At 40.4% G+C, this 24,985-nt stretch overlaps 1 protein-coding gene across 2 annotated transcripts; it reads left to right on the top strand.

Moving 5' to 3' along the window:
- The first annotated feature begins 2,743 nt into the window (after positions 1 to 2,743).
- On the top strand, positions 2,744 to 21,736 carry LOC147885360 (26S rRNA (cytosine-C(5))-methyltransferase NOP2B-like). 2 transcript variants are annotated; one of them, XM_087396096.1, is made up of 18 exons: positions 2,744 to 2,950; positions 3,082 to 3,142; positions 8,808 to 8,947; positions 9,238 to 9,301; positions 9,397 to 9,530; positions 9,618 to 9,701; positions 14,980 to 15,054; positions 15,146 to 15,217; positions 15,301 to 15,374; positions 15,486 to 15,538; positions 16,383 to 16,492; positions 16,596 to 16,664; positions 16,820 to 16,894; positions 20,362 to 20,454; positions 20,544 to 20,623; positions 20,716 to 20,815; positions 20,902 to 21,170; positions 21,318 to 21,736. In XM_087396096.1, exons 2-18 carry the CDS (start codon positions 3,091 to 3,093, stop codon positions 21,484 to 21,486), a joined length of 1,713 nt encoding a protein of 570 aa, XP_087252222.1. In that variant the 5' UTR covers positions 2,744 to 2,950; positions 3,082 to 3,090; the 3' UTR covers positions 21,487 to 21,736. The 2 variants fall into 2 exon arrangements, with proteins under 2 accessions (XP_087252222.1, XP_087252221.1); XM_087396095.1 differs by having other exon boundaries at positions 20,902 to 21,215.
- The last annotated feature ends 3,249 nt before the right edge of the window (positions 21,737 to 24,985 follow it).

Here is a 24,985-nt window from a genome sequence, read left to right as displayed (position 1 = left end):
CCTATATACCCCATATGGCTTGGGGTTGCCATATCAAGTGTCCAGATGGATTCTGCATCTCCTAACTTCAAGAAGTTATTGAAAGGGCCTCAATGATGCAGACACGTATGTTGATTGTTGGAATAAATATTGGGCAAAGAACATGCTCGATCCATAGGTATAAGAGTGCATTGATGCAGTGGTCTGCTAGTCATGGACATCAAAAGCCATAAATCGACCTAGGAAGATTAAGATTCCACAGAGTGTATGTATCAAAGCATAAGAGAGCTTGCTTGGTATCAGAGCATAGAAAAAGGTGATGATTTTCTCCTTGTTAATCTCCCAAACTTCCAGTGTAATATGTTCTCTCATGTGATGTTTCTCAATAATTGTTTGCGATCTTATCGATGCATATTGCATATTATAATTTATATGACAATTTTACACTTGTCTTTCACCAAAAACTACTTTGTTTATAGTGGTTCACTTTGCACGGTGTTTGTTAACACCACCAACTGGTGTTTATTAACACCTGACAAGTAAAATATCAATGTCGTCCCCAAATAGTGTTTATTAACACCACCAAATTCATGATTTTCAAACTTTGCCACACTACCAAAATGATTTGTTCTGGTTCTTATACCCAATGAAATGTTTCATAACCTATGAATTCCATAATCGTTAGAATTTCCAAATATCAACAAAATTCTCAATATTGGAATAATTCTCTAGATTAATACAATTTCCCACAATCAATGAAAATTTCCCCAAATTTAATGAAACCTTTCCCATATCTAATGAAATCCATCCAATTTCAAAATTCTCAAAATGCAACTTTTGTCCTACTTTATCTAATAAGGTGTTATGTCATCATGAAAGGAGCAAGAAGTGATGTAAGATTCCAATGTTCATTGGGTGGAATGAAACTCTCAGACAAGCAAAGTTGTTGTTGTGAAAGCAAGGGAAGCATGGATGCTGTCATGTGTTGGAATGGGAAAATGGTTTGGAGTTTGACCTTAATGGACATATTGGCTCTTCAAAATTCAAAAATTAATAGAAAATGCTGGAATAGGTAAAACATTTACACTAATGGTCATGGTTCAAGCACTTCTAAGGCATTACACACACAAACAAACTCACAATATGGAACTCCCTAAAGTTCTTTTGCTAGCTTATACTGGCAAAGCTACGTACAATATTGGCGGTAGAACAATCCATTCAGCTCTACATTTACCACCACTAATGGTATCCCACTACACTAGTCTTTCCACAAAAACTACAAGAGCTATCGCAACAATATACAGACCTCCAACCTATCATTTTTTATGAAGTCTCTCTCATTGGTCATAGCACATTAGTTGTAGTTGACATGCGCCTACGTGAAATCAAGCACAACCACCTCCAACCATTTGGGGGACTTGATGTCCTCTTATGTGGTGATTTATGCAAACTATCCCAACAAAAGATTCATGGCTTTTCATGAAGCAATCGTCAAATTCATGGTTTTTGACTTACTTTAAGAAAATCCACATATTCTTGAAGCAATTGACAAAAGACATAAGACATGCAGCAAAACCATAAAAATACCAACAAATCCTAAAAACACAGCATGCTTGCACAAAACACTACATTTGAAACCAAGAATGATAGTAGAAATATGTTTCGACAACTTGGACATTGTTGATGGACGTGTAAATGGTGCCGGTGGGATATTCAAACAATCTAGCACAACCATAGAACCGCATGTTGTTTGGGTTTTGTTTAACAACAAAGAAACAGGAAGACAAGCTCGCTTCAATAACTCATACCTTTACAAAAACAATATTCCATCCTCTTGGACTCCAATACACCCAATCACAAGAGAATTTCAAATAGAGAAGAACTACTTGAACATGATCTCTAGACATCAATTTCCCATATAACCAGCTGCGCTAGAATAATCCATCGTTCACAATGACTATCCATGGATTACCTATTTGACCCCTCATTCGTCAAAACACATGGCCTTGCATACACAACCCTTTCAATTGTATGCAACCCTAGAAGCCTATTTCCCATCAGCCGACTACAACCAAAACATATCAAAGTAGATACCAATGTAGCCCTAGAAGCCTATTTCCCATCAGCCCACTACAACCAAAACATATCAAAGTAGATACCAATGTTCTACAAGAGATTCAATGACAATGGGTTCCACATCAAAAGAACTCCTCGAATCAACAAAACCAACGCGAAACATTTCAATCCCTTAGCACACGTGCACTAAGTTCACATTATAAAGCTATACTTAATGACACCACAAGACAACTAGGGTTCGGATTGCAACCTGTTGCAAGGAAGACATACACTTGCAAAACGAAGAATACATCCACAAAAAAAATGCGAATGCTTGCTAACAATCTTCACCAACAAAGTATTGGCAAACTTTGCAATCATTAATCTCTACAAGTCACCCTCAACACCACATTCAACACTATTATCTTAGTTAGAAAAAATTATAAACAAAATATAACCAACGATACCAACAACAATCATAGGAAACTTCAACATTGACTACAATAACTCAAACGCTACCACAATACATTCATGGCGCAAAAAAGATTCACACAATTGATTCATCAACCAACAACTATACATGGATTGACTAGTGACCACATATGGACCAACAATCCAAATGAACAAACAACATTAAAACTAACTTCAGTTATTGGTCTGACCACTCTCTTATTTACACAAACCTAAATCTCACTAGGGGGCAGGCCTTTTGAATGTAATTCACCTTGTTAGGGGTTGGAAAAGCATGGAATGATGACATGTGCCACTTGTTAGGGATTGGAAAAGCATGGAATGATGACATGTGCAAGTGCCTTGCTCGTCTTTCGCGAACACCTTGCCCCTCAGCCTCCCGAGAGCCTGCTTGCCCTCGGAATATTCTCCAGCATAGCAACTTCTCCAGCTTCGTCCGTCAGACGTAAGACCTCTACTATTCTCGCATTTTTGCGAGTTCCATTCTTCTCGAAATTCATGCCTTTGCTTAGTCGTCTAGCAAAGAGATTCTTCCGTCACATTAGCATAGTTTAATTGTTTTTGTTATCCTTTCAGTGTTTGAGGATGCCTTTTTTCTCTGCCGCATCTCCTGATGCCATTGTTGCTTCTGAATCAGGTATGTTCTAATCCCTTATATTCATTTCTATGCTCAGCACTCAAGTTCATCGTCGGGTTAGGCAACATTATTGCAATATGGTTGCACATCTGGACGACGATGCCCAAGGCGGGGCACAATGTGAAAGATGCGTCGTGGTTTAAGACATCTGTGTATGGATAATGACCTCTGTTGCTAGGCTGGCAAGGTTTCGTCCTCAGGGCTATGCTTCCCGTCCCTCACAAACTGATAAGTATAGGCTTCTGTAGATAAATACCACTAGGAACAAAATGCGAATTCTTGAACGCTCCTATGTTTGCTTGTGGTGGCAGCTCGTCTTTACCACATTGGTACTCTATGTGGGATTTGTTCCTGAGGATGTGATCGGTATATATTGAATATGTCCCTCCTCATCCATGGGAGGTAGCTCCCCCATAACTTGGTCTGTGGGACCCAAGAAGTTTTTCAAAAGGGATACATGTAACACATTATGAATCCTAGAAGAAGAGGGAAGCTTCAACCTAGGCCACCTCACCATTGCTGTGCAACACCTTGTAGGGTCCATAGTATCTGTGGGTCAGCTTAGTGTTTCTTCCCTTTCAATGATATATATCTAGACTTCTGGACCCTAAGAAAAACATAATTACCTTCTTCAAAAGCAAGCTGTTTCCTATGCTTGTCAGCTGCCAGCATATGCTTTCATGCATGCTTGGTCTTTAACCATATGGTCCTTGCATTGCTTGCCATGTGTGCCAAATCATCAATAGCTTGCTGACTAGTTGTGGCTGCATCCAAAATAGTAGAGGGAACATGAACCTTGTACGTATACATAGCCTCAAATGGGCTCATCCCAATAGAAGAACATTTAGTGCTGTTATAGCAATCCTGCCAAATATCCCAAGTGGATTTGAGTATCAAAGCAATAATGCATGAGGTATTCCTCCAACCACCTATTAACCCTTTCAGTTTGACCATCAGTTTTTGGGTGTCTATTGTACTTGGTGTGAGATGAGTACGCATTGCTTTGAATAATTGTTGCCAAACTATCCCATAGATTTTGCATCACGGTCACTCACTATCTCTTGTGGCATATGATCCAATTTAACACATAAATTTTGATGCAACCATAGAAGCTGAAAATTGTGAATAAAATGTGCTGCTTTGGTAAGCCTATCCACCACAACATAAATGATATTCCATCCCTTAGCTGTCACAAGAAGACCAAGTATAAAGTCCATGGATATATGAGTCCACTTACCCTCAGGGATTGGCAATCGTTGGAGAAGACCTGCTGGTCTAAGATTTTGCTATCTGTTTTGCTGACGTGCTTTACACCCTTGGATAAACTTTTAAACATCCTTCCATAGTCCCTTCCATATGAAACTCTACTTTATCTTTTCATAAGTCTTGAATAGACCAATATGACCATACATGGGAGATGAATGCATCTCCTGCATAACTAGCAACCTGTAGATGGAATTCTCCACAAGGAAAATCCTCCCTTTGTACTATAATAAGCCATTAGACAAATGGTCCTTACAAGCATGATTTTGTAGGTCCTGGAAAGTGACAGCAGTCTTTGGATCTGACATACATTCTTCTTGGATTCAATGGATCCACTCCTATAAACTTCAGTAATAGAGCTTAAGATACATGTCCACATGGTAGATAGAGAATCAATTACAATATTCTCCTTTCCAGCTTTATACTCAATGTCAAAATCATAGTTTTGTATGATAGAAAGCCACCTCTTTTGCTTGGGAGAGAGGTTAGTTTGGGACAGGAAATACTTAAGGGTTCTATGATTAGCTCTCACCTTGAAATGGCTGCCTTATACATAATGATGCCACTTCTCAATGCAATGAAGTATAGTCAACATCTCTTGGTTATATATATGACAAGTGAACTCTTTGGCATTCGGCTTTCGACTCTTGTAGGCAATCACTCCATGAGTTGCTTTCAGACTGCCCCTATGCCTCTTCCAGTTGCATCTGCCTCAACGGTGAAAGGGAAAGAAAAATCAGGGCATACCAATACGGGTGCTGAGGAGAGGGCAACCTCAAGTTGTTGAAAGTTATATTCCGCATCTGATGTCCATCCAAAGGAACCTTTCTTTAGCAGGTCAGTAGAAGGGGCAGCTATCTTGTCAAAGTGTCTAATGAATTTCCTATAGAAGGAGGCAAGGCCTAGAATGCCTCTCAGCTGAGTGACATTTGTTGGCTGTGGCAATTCCATAATGCATTTCACCTTGTTGGGATCCACCCTTATTCCTTTGCTGCCCACAAAGTGACCCAAATATTCCACCTCATTTGCTATGAAGGTACACTTGCTTGGCTTGGCACTTAGGTCTATCTTGGTGAAGAACTTGGCTCCCTTCAACTCATCCAACAGGCCATCAACCCTAAGAATTGCTTTATGGTCATTTTGTTGAGATCTCTGAAACCAACTCTAGGCACAAAATCGCAGCAACTAGGAGCTCTCGTAAGGTGTTTGGAATCCAATCTGGCTGTCCTAGAACAAATCACAGCAGGTACTTGTCTTCTGGAGCAAATCACATCTACGTCTAGCCTCTTGGTTTAAATCACAATCGGGTTCTAGATGCCACGAACAAATAGCAGCCGGTCTGGAACACTTATGAGGGCTGAAAACCCTAATCACAACAGCGTTTCGGTGGCTGGGATTCAAATTGCCAACAGGATCTCTCTCTTTGTGGGAAGCTCATGCGTGTAAAATGGAGAAGACTTCCGCATTGGAAGCAATCACATCACAGTGGGGGAGACGTGGAGAGACAAGGAAAAGTGATTCACAACAAGAGATTGTGTCTGGGAGAGAGAGAAGAAGACAATACACATCACTAGGGCCCAGAAATAAGGGCTGGACCCCCCCCAAAGGTTTTTACTTCAATAGACATAAACTTTGTACAACTAGCTTTGAGAAGGGCATGAAGCTGAGTACAACCTTGAATGAATCTAGGAGCTCTGAGGCCCCCTTTTTAATAGACTTGGCCTATATAAAAGCTAGACCTGTGTTTCTAAAGCTACTTTTTACAAAAGTCGAGTTTTCCTCCTTTTAGCCCACCTTGGGGCAGCTTTTATGCTCTTTCTAGAACTCGTGGGTCCTTTAATGGTGCCATCTGCCGGGTGCTTTTGGCCTTGTGGGACCTGCTTTTTGCCACTTGCTCCATCTTTTTGAGCCTTTCAGCACTTTTCCAAGTCCTACACAAACTCCAACACTTTAATCCATTAAAGGTTAGTGAAATGCATGCATTCCTAGTTCTTGGACTAATCCTAGTCCCTTGTGAGCGTCCCCACAGTTCTCTTTTATCAATGCAAAGAAAAAGTAAAAGAAGTAACTTTATTCTTAGTTAACCAAAGTCATCTGCTAGGCAAGTAACTGAAAGACATCATTTGGATTTTGCTGTGCCATTTAAGCAAACAAAAAGAGGTAAATAATCTCAACAAAGTTCACTTGCTGTGACACCTTGCTTAAGTAATAGATATCACTACCAAAGCCTTTACTAGGCTTGAGGATGCCATTGAAATACACCAGAAAGATCCCATTTTAAAAAATTTCCTTTACAAACCAGCCAAAGCTTGGCTCAACGTAGCATAAACCCATCTGAATGCTTGATGTATCTGCAAAGGCAAACCTTAGTGGCACGAGGGCCAACAAATGCAAGCAATTGAGAGGGAAAAGGACTCCCAATGCAAGCAGTAAGTTGATGAAACCAAAACCCAAGCAAATGGGTTGCAAAATGCCTCCAAAAAGATGAACTGAAAATGATATCCTGCAAACTATTTGTGCGTTCCTTCAAGAATGCTTGCCTTAGCAAGCAATAGATGACTGATTTTTATCTCTGTTTGGAAAAAAACAGCAAGTCCCCAACTGTATGGACTGAAAATGCACTTGGAGGTGCGAAATATGAGCTGTCCTTGCACAATACTGCCTGAGACATTCAAAACAGCAAGGAGAAGTTTCCGGAAGCTCCAAAACAGTCCTCCAAGTGGTGGAAATGCTTGAAAACAGCAAAACAGTCCTGCAAAACAATTCGGAAAGTGTGTCCAGCCGTCCAAAAATAGGCGCCCAGCCTAGGAATGATTGCTGCATTCGAAAAACAGCAACAAATCCCACAAAAAACAGGTTCAACTGGACGTTTTGGTAAAAAAGGCTCCAAATTGAGGTCGTCCAGCCCAGAAGAAGCTCCCAAAGTGCTAAAAAAGGAGGTGCCCAGACTTGGACTTACAGTAGGAGGTGATAGCTGGTCCATACCAGCTCGAAATCAGCAAAAAACCTCCCAAAACTGGTCACCTAGGTCCAGAACAGCACTAGAACTTCTCCAGAAGCGACGCCCAAGCAAGAGGACCATGCAGGAGGTGACTTCCAGCAAAAACGAATTGTTTGCCCAAGTTCTTCACGACCAAAGTAATTTTTTTCGCGATAGAATCGAAGCTAGAGGGTGTGGGAGATGTGGGGAGAGGTGTGGGAGTGAAGGGGTACCTGCTCTGATACCAAATGTTGGAAATGGAAGCGAGGGAACACGAGAAAATAGAGCTGCAACAAGCTGGAATGAAATTGCAGCAGCAACAATGAACTAAAAAGCTAGGGTAGTCATCAAGATGGAACCCTAGGATGAACCCTAACTAGGTTTAAAAGATGTGGTGTGAATAACTCACCCACAAACTCAGCCTCTAATTGTGGTTAGGGGTTAAAAATCTTAATAAAGGGAAAAAATGCCCTTAGCCCCTTATTACATAACATTGGTCACTACCTTAGGAAATATAAATATTTCTAAGAGGAAGTCAATCTTAAAGATTTCTCGTTATTGCTTGGGATGGGAGAAGTTACAAACTTGTGACATGCAGTCTGCCGCCCAGTTTTTTAATGATTAGGCATTTGGCAACCCTTGTTGGCTGTCTCTGTTGTTGTCCTGCCTGAGCCCATTTGTCCTTAATCACGGGTCCATAATTGGCTGTATACAGCCCTATAGCAAGCCCGCGTGGCAGCGCCTCTCTCTCTCTCTCTCTCTCTCTCTCACACACACACACACACACACACACACACACACACACACACATCTTCCCCCTATGGCAGTCTCATTCTCTGTGCATGTGGCCTCTCTCTGATCCAAACCCCTTTTGCGGTCATCCTTCCCCATGTCCTCTTGTGGGGGTTAGAGGTGTGGGGAGGTGAGTCTTATATCACAGTAAGTATTGTAATGTAAGTGTTAGTCACACCCAAGGTCTATTGAATTAACCCATGGGACTAGGGGTGTGTGAGGTGGGAGCCATGGGGCTAGAGGCTTAGATTCAACCCATTGGCCTAGGAGGTGAGTGAGATTGTAGCCATTTGTATGTTTCCAAGACCTCTTCCATAGTGAGAGAAAGGGAAAACTTAGCACTAACACTGGTTGGGAGGCGAACTAAACTATTTGTTCACATTGGTCTAGCAAAGTGACACGCACATCGCCCCAATTGCATATGAACTTTGGACTATATAAAAATAGGGCTCTTCACTGACATTTGTCTCGAATTTGTGTGGCAACTCTTCCTGATGTGAATTGAAGGAGAAAGACAAACTCATGTTTTCAAAAAGTACTTTGTTAAATTATTTCTTCTGAAAGGGACATGTGTAGCACTCAAGGATGGATTGATCATTTGTTGCTTTGACATCTTCATTCTCCTTGCAGAAAGTGAAGGGGAACTTGATGTGGAAAGAAAGGCTAGATTACTTGATCTTGATAGGGCTCGACAGGAGCAGGAAGCAGAAGCAGAATTGCAACTGAATATACAAGGGAGAAATGAGGATTTCAGATTACCCACACCAGAGGTAAACGTTTTATGAAGCATGTATGGCTTGTTTTGTTTATAACGTTTGATATTGATTATTGCAATGCACAATTATAAAAATCAGTGGAAACTTATTGCATGACGTTGATAAAGATAAGTAGAGTATGACAAAAAGCTCCTGAAATAGCTTCATCCTCTTCCAAAGTGTGTCTGCATTGTTTCCCATATTTGAAGATCCTTGTGCTTCATTTCCTACATGCATGCCCTTGGTAACGCTTTTCTCTTCTCTTGTCTCTTTTCTTCTTTTCTTGTTCTTTTTGTGGTTTGCAGGGGCTAGAAGAGGAATCACGAAGACCTCCAAACTTGCCTGGAATCTTACAAAGAATCAAAGATAGTGGGTGTTTTGCAATTGAAAGTCTGTTATAATGACCTTTGATCTGAGATTATTGCTTGTGTGAAATGAGGTCTTTGCTGATTGATGTCTTGCAGTCGCGAGAGTTTTATCGGATTTTAAGGCCCTTCGTCAAGAGGAAGTCCCCCGGAAAGACTATATCAAGCAGCTGTCAGCGGATCTTAGCTCCTATTATGGCTATAATGACTATTATATTGACATGATCTTGAAGGTAATTAATAGAAATGTTGGCCATAACTCTTTAAGGATGCATTCTTTCTGTAATTTGCATGATAAACCTTAAGGCTAATTTCTGCAGATGTTTCCTGTTCCTGAGGCACTTGAATTTTTTGAGTCAAATGAAACTCCTCGTCCAGTTTGCTTGCGAACTAACACTTTGAAGGTGCAACATTCTATCCTGACTGTTTTTAGTAGGTAAAATCTCAATTAATGTGTATGTATCGGTCTTGTGCTTATTAACTAGTTTTTGATGTATTTGATTAAAAAATTTTGCAGTCAGCCTTTACCAAGGAATGCTTTTTAATTATAATCATGTCTGGACGCATGAATAGAGTTATGCCTTTTGGGAAACAACAGAGAATTGAACCTGTGTGTGCATCCCATATCAGTTTCCAGCTTCTGTCTTTAAACCGAGGGAATATGAAGCAGACATAAAATACATTATTGATGCAGTCCTGACAATGGGGATCATACCTTGTGCAAGTCACTTGCAGCGATTGTGTAGTCTTCATGGGAATTGTTTTCATGATTGGGTTTGCGTTCACCTCTTCTTAATCTCGTTGCAGCGATTGTGTAGTCTTCATGGGAATTGTTTTCATGATTGGGTTTGCGTTCACCTCTTCTCAATCTCGAGGAAATAGTCATGCAGATGATGACATAATTGAACTGCAGACCTTCTGCACAACATAGTCCAGGTAATTTTTTATTGCCTCAGGACAAAGGTTCTTCTATTTATGCATTGGACATTAATATGAGGGCATTATATGAGATAGAGACGAGCTGGTTTGCAGCCTGGTACTCGGGGTTCTGGATCATTGCCTTAGGTGAACTGGCAGCAGGTGCCAGCAGCCAGTGTGGTGGACGACACGCAACGGCAAATGTAGAAGCCATGAGGATGTAGAAAATAGTCAATGCCTTACAGAAACGCTGACAATGCTTTGTGGTTTTCTTTGAGGCCTTGTTACCTTGCTCCCACATCGAGCACAAGGTCTAGCCATATATTGATGAGGGTGGCAATAGGTCAAATCTGGTGTCCCCACTTAGAAGGTTCAAAGTGCGACACAGATATGCCATGTTGTGGTCTCCCCATTGACCAAGGAAGGAAGGGATATTATCTCAATATGGAAGGTGTGCCACCCTATGCGAGCCAAGTTGCCATCCCCTCTTAGTGAACACTCGCGGCATGACCTCGAGTGAACATTATTATAAAATTTATTGAGCTGGCTCCAGTAGCAGCATTGCTCTGTTTTGCAGAAGTTACATGTCATCTATCCTCATCATGGGGAACCCTCCACATGCTGTTCTCACCAAAGTTGAGGATTGGCATACAAGAAGTCATTGACAAGAGCTAGAAAGAACCTTGGAAGAGAGCACTTCGAATAACACACTACTTGAAAGTGGAAACACAGAAGCACGTGATTGAGTTAGAGTCTCTTTCTTGGAGGGACATCTTCCTTAGACTTGTAGACGAAAGTTCCACTGTGGGCTTTGATAGCAACTCAATCTCTCACAAGATGGTGTCAAAATAATCAATCCACAATTGGAAATTACAGCATAAACAATGAACCCACAAAAGCACGTGGCTGAATGGGAGTCTCTTTCTCGGAGAGACACCTTCCTTCAACTTGCTGGAGTAGATCACGTGAGCGCCGTTGTGGGCTCTGATACCATGTTAAAACAAGGGTCTGCTTGCTGTAGTATCCCTACTCAGCGGAAGGATCACTCAATCTCTCTCAATCCCTCGTAAGGTGGTGCATAGACAATAATTACAGCAGAAATTGATGGGATATCTCGAGGTGTATGCCCCAGGCACACCTTGGGTTCTATGTGTGTGCGCTAGAGGCACAGCTAGGTGCCCATAAGCACTGTTAGGTGGTGGTAGATGCCACATAGGATGATTGAGAGATTCTAGGAGCTGATTGAGGAGATGATTGTGGAGCTTGGTGGCTCATGTAGAGGTGCCTACATATGGACCTCACCCTTCTTCATTCCTGTTTTGTGTTCAGCTTCATGCTTTCCTTTCACTTCTTCAACATGGTATCAGAGCACTATGATCCTCCTTGAGCCCATTTATGCCATGTCATCATCTTCTTCTTCATCATCTTCACCATCTCTTCCCCAAATTTGTGAGAGCTTGTTCTCCCTCGTTGTTTCACCATTCTCCCAGCCCTTTGTGCTGTAGAACAATCTCTGTAGGGCACACCTTCAACTCGAAGCTTGTCGCGAAATTGTGCCTCCATCGCCTGTGCCAACAAGAAAACAGTCCGCCGATGTATCGCGTAATGCTGCCTCTATGGTCACTCATTTCCAAATTCCCCTGAGCACGAGTTGGGCGACACTACAAGCAAGCTGCTGATGAAGTTTGAGCTCGTTTGGTCAAGCATTTGAGGAGAAACAAACGAAAAACCAGTTGACAATCAAGCTCCTGGCTATGGCGACGTGACGCGGCATTTCGTCTTTCCTCTTCAGTGGCTCTTCTCTGGTATACCATCTTTATTTCTACCTATAAAGCCCTCTTTTCTTTGCCTTGAAGAGTGAGATACAAGCCCTCCAAGATCAGGCCTCTGTTTTGGACAGTTTTGACAGTGTTGTGAGTTTGGTGTTACATTAGATGCTACTTTGGCATTTCTGATGTTTTAAAGTGTTGAATAGCATCAGTACAATTGTGGCTACAACTTTCCTTTAGGTTGCTATACCTGGATTTGCTTGGAATACTTTCATTTATGAAGCATGCAAGTTGAAGTATCATTTCCATTATGATTTTTTGGTTACAAGTATTTGCTACACCAAATGCTTGTACTTTGAAGCTTTTCAGGCTTTTCTAGCCTTGTAAGAGAGTATACACTGCCCATTTTGGGTTAGACTCTCTCATGGCTACCTTCTTGAATATTGATAAGTTCAATGGTAAAGGCTTTCACACATGGCAGATGAAAGTTAAGTTTGCATTGATGAGGGAAAACCTCTGGGGGCTTGTCAAACCTGCTTCAACTTCTTCTTCAACAGCCTCTAATGCTGGAGAATCCTCAGCTCCTACACGCCCGGCACGAGATCCTGCTAGAAAGGAGAAAGCCTATGGCATTATTGCTCTTGGCTTAGGAGATGACTATATTCATCACATTTCTGATATGGAGTCTCCTTCTGAAGCTTGGCAAAAGCTTGATATTCTTTTTGGTGCTAGCTCTCACATCTCAAAATTGTTACTTAAGATTGCTTTCTTTGAATTGAAGATGGCTAGTGGCACTCCCTTGGCTGCCCATGTCAATCACATGCGCAGTCTCATGACTCAACTTGCTTCTATCAACTCTCCAATCACTACAGATGATGCAATGACAGTATTGCTCAAAAGTATGCCTGAAGATTATGATCATGCTGTTACCACATTGAAAAATCTTCCTAATCCTACTCTTGAAGGTCTTATTACTGCTCTTCAAGAAGAAGAAAGGCACAAGGAACTCCGGAGAGGCAATGACACAGCCTATGCCATAAAAACTCAAATGGGCAAGTTTCAACCTTGCAAACATTGTGGAAAGACTAATCACCTCTCAAAAGATTGCTTCAAGATCAATCCTTGCATATATTGTGGCAAAAACAATCATCATGAAAAGTTTTGTAAGGCCAAAAAGGAAGCAACTATAAAACGAGAAACTGCCAATTTACTTTCAGTTGATGTGCCTCCACAAGATGAGGCCTCCTATGATGATTATGCTTTTTGAACCAACTCCACATATGCTCCAGATCTCTCTTTTATGTTGAGTCAAGGTACTCTGCCTGGATAGTCCTCCAAAATGAATGGAATAAACTATTGTGTTCTTTGTAAACACCTCTGGTCACCATATGATGTAGGCCATGTGTACGTGTTTTGCTCCATGGTACCTCCTGCAGACATTATGTGCATGTACATGTAGGGGAGATAACCATTGGAGGGTCTTATGTATCCCTTTGTTTACTTCACACCCTTGAGAACCCTTGCTAGCATGAGATCCTAGCCATAGATTTATCCTTGACTACCATGAGATGGCATGAGAAACTATGAGACTAGATGTATCCTTGACATAGCCTGAGGCATTCCTTTGAGGGGAGGTTTGATGGAATATCTCAAGGTGTATGCCCCAGGCACACCTTGGGTTCTTTGTGTGTGTGCTAGAGGCACAGTTAGGTGCCCATAAGCACTGTTAGGTGGTGGTAGATGCCACATAGGATGATTGAGAGATTCTAGGAGCTGATTGAGGAGATGATTGTGGAGCTTGGTGGCTCATGTAGAGGTGCCTACATATGGACCTCACCCTTCTTCATTCCATATGCATTCTCTTGTTTTGTGTTCAGCTTCATGCTTTCCTTTCAGTTCTTCAACAGAAATAAAGCACAAAAGTACTCAGCATATATGTTAACAAAGTGTGGAAAGTTGCTCAAGATGTGTGCATGCAGCAAGGGGCTGGGTAAAACTACATACTAAAAATGAAGGCTGGATTGAGATCTAGAGAGCAGTATGGACTGCTTAACACTCCTGCATTGCCTTGTGAAAGGGTTTCTATGGATGGAATGTAGAGAGCACAAACTCCCTTATATTCAAACAAGGCCGACCTGACCAGCACCAGGGCCAACCCACTTTGACCTAGGGCCCTGCAGACCCGCCTGAAGGACAGATCTGGCTGACCAGGTCAGGTCAGATCCAGGGTCTTTTAGCCCTGTATCAGCCCTAAACTCAAGCCTATAAATACGCGTTGCGCTGGCTTGAAAGCTGCTGTCTATCAACAGCATCAGGTGCCTACAAATACAAATAGGCCATATGACGTGGGCATTTACACCTGTTTACACCTCTTGTCTCCTATCCAAAACTACCTAGGTTTATTGCACCCTTTGTTCTCATATGGTGGCTCATGGCGCGGGGTGGGGGGGGGACCTCCAACACCTGCATTATTCAGCTTTGTGTCTTTTGTTCTTCTTCTTTTGCTATAGTTTTTTGTAACCATGGTTTCTCCACATTTTTATTTTCCAATATTGAGATCTCATCTTACTGGTTACATGTGTGTATTCTTCTATGTGAGTTCTGATTACAGGATTCACATCCCGGCCGGGCATCTTCTGCTACAATGTGCACATTCTCTTCTGCAGCTTAGACACCATGCTGAAGTGAAAATACAAGACCATTTTAACTGTATGCGTTAGAAAGACTATTACAGGCTGTAACCTTTCCAACAACTGCTAAATTATTAATCCTTTAAGCATCTTCTTGTTTTAGCTATTTTGCTGATGCTATTGGAATAGACTTGTGTATATCTTCATACAACATGAAATTTTCGTTCAAACACTTATTTGACTAGAATTCTTATGAAGTGACAGAATTATTTTCTATTGGAACGTCCCTTGTCCCTTGTTAAGTGTTAGAACCCCGTTTTATTCATTTGGACTGGTGGTGAATTGGAGTGTTTTGTTTGATACAGACAAGGCGCCGCGATCTTGCAGGAGTACTTATCAACAGAGGGGTGAATTTGGATCCTCTTAGTAAATGGTCAAAGGTTGGCATGTTGTTTCTAACAAGAATTTTTCTCAGTATGGAATTTTGTTCATGGTTCCTGATAGTTGGGTTTGTATGCATTTCTTTTGAAGGTTGGATTGGTAGTGTATGACTCACAAGTTCCAATTGGGGCAACTCCTGAATACATGGCAGGGCATTATATGGTAAATATTTGCACAATATCTCGTATTGCGGTGATTGAATGTGTCTATGAATGGTTTTCTCTGATTGAGGTTGCTGTGTGTAGTTACAAGGTGCTAGTTCATTTCTCCCAGTAATGGCGTTAGCTCCACAAGAAAGAGAGACAATTGTTGACATGGCGTATGCTTCAACTCCATTATCCGTTTCTACCACTATTTATTACAAAATATATAGGAAATTATAAGTTTGTTTTGATAGAACATGACAGAGGACTGGCATTACAAATTGCAGTGCAGCACCGGGAGGTAAAACTTCATATGTGGCTGCTCTAATGAAAAATACAGGTTGGCTTTCCTATTTGCTTACATTTTCCCATCGATATCACAAAGTTGTTCTGCTTATGTTATCTTTGTGTCCTTTCATAAGACTGCTATCCCATGAGTGAAAGTGATAATGGGACAAGCATTTGCCATCATGTTTTGAAGACATTCTATAGCGTTTTCTAAAAGAAAAAGCGGGGAGCTGAACAGCTCGTTTTTCTTTTAGTTTCAAAAGAGTTTAATTAACTATGCATGTGCTTTCTAAGTTACGAATGTAATTTTGCATCTTTGCATGAAGCAATACATAAGTGTAAGTGGTTCCTTTTGTTTTGTAATGTTTTAAATAATTAATTCATTCTGTAATTTCTTTCATTCATTCGTGAGAGAGAGAGAGAGAGAGAGAGAGAGAGATTTTATTCCTGTTTTTTGTTCGATTTTGTTTCTTGATTTTTTTGTTTATTTTTGCTTAGTCACCTTCTTCCTTTCTTCTGTATTTCTTATTATCTTTCTCTTTTGTTTAATTGACGTATTTTAGTAAGCACTAGGTTTGCCCAAGAGACTCCACTGGTCTTTAGAAACCCAGTATAGCTGCTTATGGTTGGGCACTAATAATGGCATAAGCGTTGCTTCACTTGCTAAGTATGCCTACTTTTGTTTTAAAAGAAATAAATTGTTACCTCATTTTTCTTCTCTCTCTCTCTCTCTCTCTCTCTCTCTCTCTCTCTCTCTTTGGACTTAAGAACAACAAAAATCTGAATTTGTACGATTGGATATATTCTAGTCATACAGAGGTATATGTTTAAGGTGTGCTTTGCATCTAGGAAGCAGCTTTTGTCGAAGGTAACGCCAAATGATCAACTGAAATCAGGAATCATATTTGCAAATGAGCTCAAGGAGAAAAGAATCAAATCTTTGAGTGCAAATTTACATCGAATGGGTGTGACAAATACCATCATTTGCAACTATGATGGACGCGAGGTGTGTTTTGTTGTTAATTAAGTCCATCTGTTATTGTTGTTCTAGCATGTGGAGATTTGTAACGTTAAATCTCACTATTTGATGGGAGGGTAATTACTTTCAGCTGCCTAAAGTCTTTGGAGTGAATAGAATCGATCGAGTGCTGCTAGATGCACCTTGTAGTGGAACTGGTGTAAGTTTACACTCCATAGAACTTTACAGTGATAAACAATGTTGTCTAATTCTTCGACTGGGTATATATTGGACCTGGCTTTCAGTATTAACGTTTTGTTGTTAGCAGCTTCTTTCTTTATGTTTTGAACTTTAATTTTGATTTTTATGTGGCAGATAATTGCAAAGGACCAATCTGTCAAGGTGACCAAAAGTAATTTGGACATCCAAAAGTGTGCAGGACTTCAGAAGGTTTGTTCTCTCCCCCCCTCCCTCCCCCCAAGATTGTACCTTTGCAAAAGAATTTTGCAACCAAACACTCACACTTTGGGAATATATAATGCAAGCTAATCGAAGATTCTTTCTATCTTAGTGGTGCATTGCCCTATCAGCTAGATTTAGATGCTCATCTGGGAGAGACCAAAAGGAAATTGTTTAGTCTTCACAAGCAGTTGTAGCTTGAATAAAGAGATTTTGGACTACTTTTTGATTAGCCTTCTCCTTTAGCGCTAGCCTTCGTCATGGCTGAGTCTTCCCTTCACCTTTGAAGTGCCGATAGAAACTCAGTACGAAGACTCTGTATAAATGGTGTGTGGGTGTGTGGATTTGTATGTGTGAGAGTTGTTTATACTATGGTCTACACCCACTGTTGGGCGTTGATGACGTCAGTGGGGATGTCATAGTAGCTAGTCCTTGCTATGCGTGATGGAGTTTATGGTTATCAACCTTATGAGTGACTATCATGATATTGAAACTGCACTATGTTGTGTTTTTAGAGGATGAGTTCGGGCATGTTCATGGATTCATCTAGATATATGCTTCTGCCGTGCAAATTGCACCTTGTGAAGTTTTCGTCCATGTTGCGGCTTGTTGGTATCGCAATAATTCTTTCTATCTTAAGTGGTGCATTTAGATGCTCGTCTTGGGAAGACTAAAATGAAATCGTTTCGTCTTCACAAGCAGCTTGAATGAAGAGCTTTTGGACTTCTTTTTTATTAGCCTTCTTTAGTGCTAGCCTTCATGATGGCTGAGTTTCACCTCCGGAGTGCTGACAGAAACTTAGTACGAAGACTGTATATAAATGGATGCTCAAGCATGTGTGGGTGTGCAGATTTGTATGTGTGAGAGCATATGTTTATACTATGGTTTACACCCAGTGTTGGGCGTTGATGACATCAGTGGGGATGTCATAGTAGCTAGTCCCTGCTATGCGTGATGGAGTTTATGGTTTTCAACCTTACGAGCTCATGAGATTGAAACTGCACTATGTTGTGTTTTTAGAGGATGATTTTGGACATGTTCCTAGATTTTTAGAGGATGAGTTTGGGCATGTTCCTAGATTCATCTAGATATATGCTTCTGTTGTATTAGCGAACATGCAAATTTCACCTTGTGAAGTTTTCATCCATGTTGCAGCATGCTGGTATCGCGATAATTCTTTCTATCTTAAGTGGTGTGTTGCCCTATCAGCTAGATTTAGATGCTCGCTTGGTAGAGACTAAAATGCTTCACAAGCAATTGTAGCTTGAATGAAGAGATTTTGGACTACTTTTTGATGAGCCTTCTCCTTTAGTGCTAGCCTTTGTCATGGCTGAGTCTACCCTTCACCTCCGGAGTGCCGATTGAAACTTAGTACAAAGACTTTGTATAAATGGGTGCTCAAGTATGTGTGGGTGTGCGGATTTGTATGTGTGAGAGCATATGTTTATACTATGGTTTACACCCAGTGTTGGGCGTTGATGACATCAGTGGGGATGTCATAGTAGCTAGTCCCTGCTATGCGTGATGGAGTTTATGGTTTTCAACCTTATGAGCTCATGAGATTGAAACTGCACTATGTTGTGTTTTTAGAGGATGATTTTGGACATGTTTCTAGTTCTTTCTATCTTAAGTGGTGTGTTGCCCTATCAGCTAGATTTAGATGCTCGCTTGGTAGAGACTAAAATGCTTCACAAGCAATTGTAGCTTGAATGAAGAGATTTTGGACTTACTTTTTGATTAGCCTTCTCCTTTAGTGTTAGCCTTTGTCATGGATGAGTCTACCCTTCACCTCCGGAGTGCCGATTGAAACTTAGTACAAAGACTTTGTATAAATTGATGCTCAAGTATGTGTGGGTGTGTGGATTTGTATGTGTGAGAGCATATGTTTATACTATGGTCTACACCTACTGTTGGGCGCTAATAATGACAGTGGGGATGTCATAGTAGCTAGTCCCTGTTATGCGTGATGGAGTTTATGGTCTTCAACCTTATGAGTGATTGTCATGAGATTGAAACTGCACTAGGTTGTATTTCTAGAGGATGGGTTTGGGCATGTTCCTGGATTCATCTAGATGAATGCATTCATTAATGTGAGTGAGTAGGCCCTTGTGCTCAAAGACACGAGTTTCAACAAGATGCTTTGCTGAAAAGAGACAGTTGAAGTGGATCATACTAGCAATTGAGTATGTGCCCTTGGGGGAGAAAATAGCCCCATTTGTTCAGATAAAATTTCTGACATGATGGTTGGTCTTATAGAAGCTCAAAATATGCTGCCAAATCTGTGCATTGTTGTGGAAGAGGTCTATTGACAAACCTGCTACGATCCTTGTCTTTTATTAAATAGTTGTTCACCTAGCATACATGAGTATATTATACACTGAAAAAAGCTCTGCTGTAAGACTTGCCAAAAGCTCCCATGGCAGGTCAACTATTTGACTGGAGGTTTGTAAGGTGTGGGAGGGGCCTTCATTGTTATATGGATGATTACTTCTGACGTGTTGCTTGATCTCTAGGTAGATCTTGTAGAATTCTTGGAGCTCAATGCTGACCTATTTAAGTACTCCATAAATCTGCTCATGGAACCCAAGAACGAGTGTTTGACATAGGACATCCAAGGTGACAATTCAAAAGACACTAGTACTACCTCTTAGTCTTTCCTTGCATATTGGACAAGCTCGCGCCAGGTTTAGGGCCATCCTTTGCCCTGCACAATGCCTCCAGCTTCAAGCTTGGCATGCTCCATAGCCCTCATGGGAGGGACTCGATTGCTTCTACAAAGACAAGATCACTACACTTTCTAGGATTTTTCTTCCTTAAATGAGTCTTTCATGTATTGTTTTGAGCTTGTTTCAGTCTTTGCTTTGCCTTCTTCAGTCTTCATGGTTTCCCTTGTAGGACCTCAACCTTTTCAGTTTTCATAGTTTACTTTGTTGGACCTCCTGTTTCTTCCAAATATGCACATTCATTAAATATGGATATATAAGCATTTTACATTCATTGAAGGATGATACGGGTATACTTTTTGACAGAGATCTAAATATGTTACTGCATTTGAAGTATGTGTGGCATTTACAGATATTGATAAAAGAAAGAGTGACATGCTCAAGTCCAGTCGGGAAGGCACATGCAGTTGATTGTGTCTTGTATGTGGAGCTGTCTTAACAACAATTATGCAGGGCTCTAGATGCTACCTTTGCTTCTAATGCCATTTCCTGGAGAGAGAGCTGCTGAATCTTGTCCTTAGTTCTCTTCGAATTTGAGGTTGGGGCTCCAGGGAATAGTAATGTATGAGCTCACATTCTCAACAATGTGCAATAGGACACTTTATGTGCATCACGTCTCTTTTTGTATAGCATACCTGCACCAATGCTTGAGCGTTTCTTGTGGTATTTTGAGATAAAATAATTAATTCTGCTGGACATTATTTTGCAAGTGTAACAGGATCTCATTGATTGCAGGAGTTGATTTTAGCTGCCATAGATATGGTGGATGCTTTTTCCAAGTCGGGGGGTTTTATTGTGTACTCAACTTGTTCAATCACTGTTGCTGAGGTAATATGTGAGAATGCTGTGTTTTATCAGTTATATGAACTTTTGAGATAAAGGGTGTTCTTATACATATGAACTGTGTGGGACATCAGAATGAGGCTGTTATAGATTATGCCCTCAGAAAACGTGATGTCAAAGTTGTCCCTTGTGGGTTGGACTTCGGTCAACCTGGGTAAGTAAAGCATTTCAGAGACGTTGCTTTTACTCACTGTTCTCATGCTTTTCTTCAGATAAGTTCCTCATGAAAGGTTTTCCTCGTGACAGTTTCATACGATTTAGGGAGCATCGGTTTCATACCTCACTCGCAAACACGCGGCGCTTCTATCCTCATGTTCACAATTTAGACGGTTTCTTTGTTGCAAAGGTGAACATTTTCATGGTCCAAATTAGCTTTAATGCCTTTTATGGATTTACAAACTCCAGCAGTTTTCTAACTTTTTTATGTGACAGCTTAAAAAACTCAGCAACAGTATACCTGACAAAAATAAAGTAGAGACAACAACCAATCCAACTATTGCAAACGTTGATATCAACACTGCTCAAACCGAAACCAATGATGGAGCGGAAGTCGTGGATAATGAGAGAGCAGATGGAGCTGGAGAAGTTGCTGATGAGATAGGAAAATATAATCATCGTGACATTCTTAGTGGCAAACGTGGAAAGTTCTTGAGGAAAGATCTGAAAAATTTACCTTCGAAAGAAGATATCTCGAATTTGAGGTATGTGGTATATTTACCTCTTAAAGAAGATATCTCGAATTTGAGGTATGTGGTGTATTGTTGCTACCATCACAATTTATGCACTGTGCCTTACATACACTGTACATAATATCTTGCAACTTATGCAACACATAATTGCTTGTTCAGAGAAGAAAAAAGACATGCTCTGCGTAAGAAGAAGAGAGAGGCTGTGGATAAAATGTTGGAAGGGCGGCCAAATTCATCTGCATCAGGTGATCTTTCGAAGAAGGATATTGGGGTAGATAGTCTGGTGACCCAAGAGGGTAAGAAAAAGAAGAAGATGAGACTCAAATGATATGTATATCATAGAGTGTCAAATTGTTTTGTTTCAGAAAGGAAAGATGTTCTTCGTTTTTCCTCCTGTGCATACGCTGATATTTATTCTGATAGTGGACGGCACAGGCCAAGTCAAATGTTTGTTTTACGCACTAAGCACCGTTCTATCTGCAATGCCTAGATATTTCTGATGTGGCCTGTAAGCATGGACTGTGACAGTAGGTATATCATGTGTATGTGACTTAGCTTTTAAAAGCTTCCTTGTTTCAGTACTCCTTGTCTTCTCTCTGAACCATTACAGAATCTCTTTTCTGTTCTTTGTAAAGTGTGTAACTTCATATACTAGGGAATAATTCTGATAATTCAATTTGTCAATGTCACTAAGTGCATCAGGTTGCGATTTGGATTATCATTCAACCTGAAGACTTGATGTTAGTTAGTGTTAATGGGCAAAAATTATGCCCTCAAGAGGCCCTTGTTTGAAGTGTTTGTTTGGACCCAAGAACCCTTTGAAGTGGCTAAAGTATGGAGGATACCTATGGTTGGAAGAGGAGTACCCCAACCACCACTTGTCGGAAGGCGTAGTCATGAGCATTTCCATACTTGACACTATCACCATAAAGATCGTGATGCTAACAAGGAATGTCCAAAGGGTCCAGAGTCAGCAGCTATAAAAGTTAAGGGGCTAGACCTATCAAATTCAAGTTCCAGGTTTTCAAAGGAATGGAGGATGAAGACCCAGTCACATTTGCAGAGTTTTTGCCAGTCTTTCATATAAATGGTGTTGTGACCAAGGAAGCGTATATGATTTAATTTTCTTGCACTTTGACCAAGGTAGCATAGTGCTGGTTTAACCAATTTTCGATTGGCTATTCAAGGTTTGGCAACAGATGTCCAAGGCTTTCCTCAAGAAGAAGATGTCCGCACAAAGCTCACTAATCTAAAGCAAAAGGAGAAAAAATCCATTCAATGCTTTGTGCTGAGAATGTGAGCTCTTATCACCCAATGACAAGTCCCTTCATGCATGATTGATCATAGGTTGCACTAAGATTTATCAGAGATTTCTAGAAATTGGTAAATTGACAAAGATGTTGCTCATAGGCTGCACTCGAATTGATTTAAGGTCTCCATAATTGTTAACACGACAAAGATGTTGCATTGGATAAAAGTGGACCTATAAAAAATAAAATAAGTCAAAGAAAAAGGTTGAAGGAAGCAATAATGATATACTTTTACAAAACTAGACAAACTAAAGTATATAGTGAAAAAGGCCTTGAAGGAAATGGGTTTTTAAAGAGAAACCAAGCCAGAATAAAAAATTGTGTGACAAATCTTCTTGAAAAGGATGCATAAAAAGTGAATGTAGAATAAAGTGTTATGAAACCGGTACGAAATATGGTTAGGAGTCTGATTGCTAGTATGCAAAGAAGAGGGCTACATGCATGAATCAGGTGGAAATTGAGATTGACGTAAAGGATGTATGCCCCCCTAAGCCCAAGCAAGGGGGGTAAGGTAAATATGACAAGGGGAAGAATCAAGGCTGTTAAAGATTCAATGTTATTTCTATGTAGGTAATCACGCCAAAGAAGAGTACTCATTGTTGCAAGAGCACCTTTAATTGCTCAAGAAAAATATAGAAAGACAAGAAGTGGATCTTGAATGTCGAGCTATATTGGTAGAAGTGCTAGACTCGGTGGACGTCACTTGGTTAAAAGGATACTCCAACGCCATTAGGAGATGTGAAATTAGAAGGCACAAAAGCAATTGGATATCTCGACAATGAGGGACAAAGTGCCAGCTATTGATTTACCTTCATATCTGAGTATGTCAACATAGATTCATAACTTAGGTGAAGCTTGTACAAGCAAATCGTAGAATGAACTTAGTTGTGATGAAGATCCAAGCCCAAAAATGGCTAAGGCATGGAAATATTTTGAAAAATAAAGGTCAGCCTCAGTGTGGCTAAATTGTTAAAGATTGCTCCGTATTGCAAAGAGTTCATCCTACATTAGCTCCAAATGGAGGATAAGACGGTCTAAGGGCTGAATTTTTTATGACCATTCTAGGGACGTCAAGACATCCTGATGGTGGATAAAGAAGTCCTCGTGATCACTATGAAGATCAAGAAGCAAAATGTTTTGGGTGTGATTGTAGATGGTTGTTTTGGAGTAAATATAATTTCGGAAGCTATTGTCCAATGATTGGAGCTTTAGAATTTGAAGCCTTATCCATTTTGAGATCTCAGGGTGTAGAATGACGAGTGGGACTACTAAGTATGCTTTTAGATATTGTTATGACCATTGGTGGGATGCATTGTACTATTAGTTTGCTTGTAATTCCAATGGAAGAGAATGCCTACTCAATATTACTAACTTAGCTAAAAAGTGCCAATGATTGGAGATTCGAGTTGATGACCAGATTAGTACTAACATCAATTGAGAAGTAGAATTTCAAATTCCAATCAATCCGAGTAAAGTCCCATGTAATTGCAGACTAAAAGACTTGGAAGTGGATTTTGAAACTTAGTGGGGGAACTTTGAATATTACCTGTTGGAGAGCTTGACTTGCTTTAAGCTTAAGCAAAAGAGAAAGGTTGAAAAACTAGCAGAACACTATCCAAGTAATTTCATCGAAAATGTTGCTGGTAAAAGAGAATTGGCAAAGATAAATATGACAATTACTCTTCCAAGCAGTTGATTCTAGAGCCAACACAAGAACTTAATATGGAAACAGATGAGGAATCATGTACAATAGTAATAAGTGCATATGTACTTGGTGATCAACTTCATGTTGTAAAAGGCTTGTTTATGATGTCTTTGCCTTGACTTACACTGATTTAAGAGGAGTTGCTTTGGGGATCTGTCAGGATAGAATTCCACTTGAGAGGGTATAGAATGACTCCCAACTATGCCAAATAGGTGAAAGCCAAGCTTGACAAGCTTAGTCAAGTCGAGTTCATCTATCCTATTGACAAAAGTGTGGTTGTTTCCATTTGTGAGACGGTACCAAGATAAAGATGGTAAACTCAGGGTATGCGTGGATTACAAAAAATTGGATGCTCAAACTATACCAAATCCGTTTCCAATTCCATTCAAATATGGCATTCTTGATCAGGTTGAAGGACATGAGAAATACTCCTTTATGGATGGCTATAGTGGCACAATCAGATTTCATTTGTAACCAAGAATCAATCTAAAATTGTTTTTATTACTCAATGGAGTGCTTGTGCTACAAAGGTTATGCTGTTTGGACTCATGAATGCACCTACTACCTTCCAGAGATTCATACTGGAATTCTTTAAGGACTACCTGAATTAGTTTATTCCTATCTACTTGGATCACGTTTGTGTTTACTTGGTTGTCTCTGTGCATCTAACTTATCTTGGAAAAAGTCTTTGAAAGATGCAAATAGACAAGCATTTCCTTGAATCCACCAAAAGTGCTTTTTGTGTATGAGTTGGTATTCTGCTTGGTCATGTCATCTCTTCGGAACGAGTGAAAACTAGGAGTCAAAACCAA

This window comes from Dipteris shenzhenensis, chromosome 25 (assembly GCF_047967505.1).
Source record: "Dipteris shenzhenensis isolate YYH24624 ecotype China chromosome 25, Dip_SZ_1.0, whole genome shotgun sequence".
Lineage (NCBI taxonomy): Eukaryota > Viridiplantae > Streptophyta > Polypodiopsida > Gleicheniales > Dipteridaceae > Dipteris > Dipteris shenzhenensis.
The sequence above is the reverse complement of the archived record's forward strand: the minus strand, read 5'-3'. Positions and strand labels throughout refer to the sequence as shown.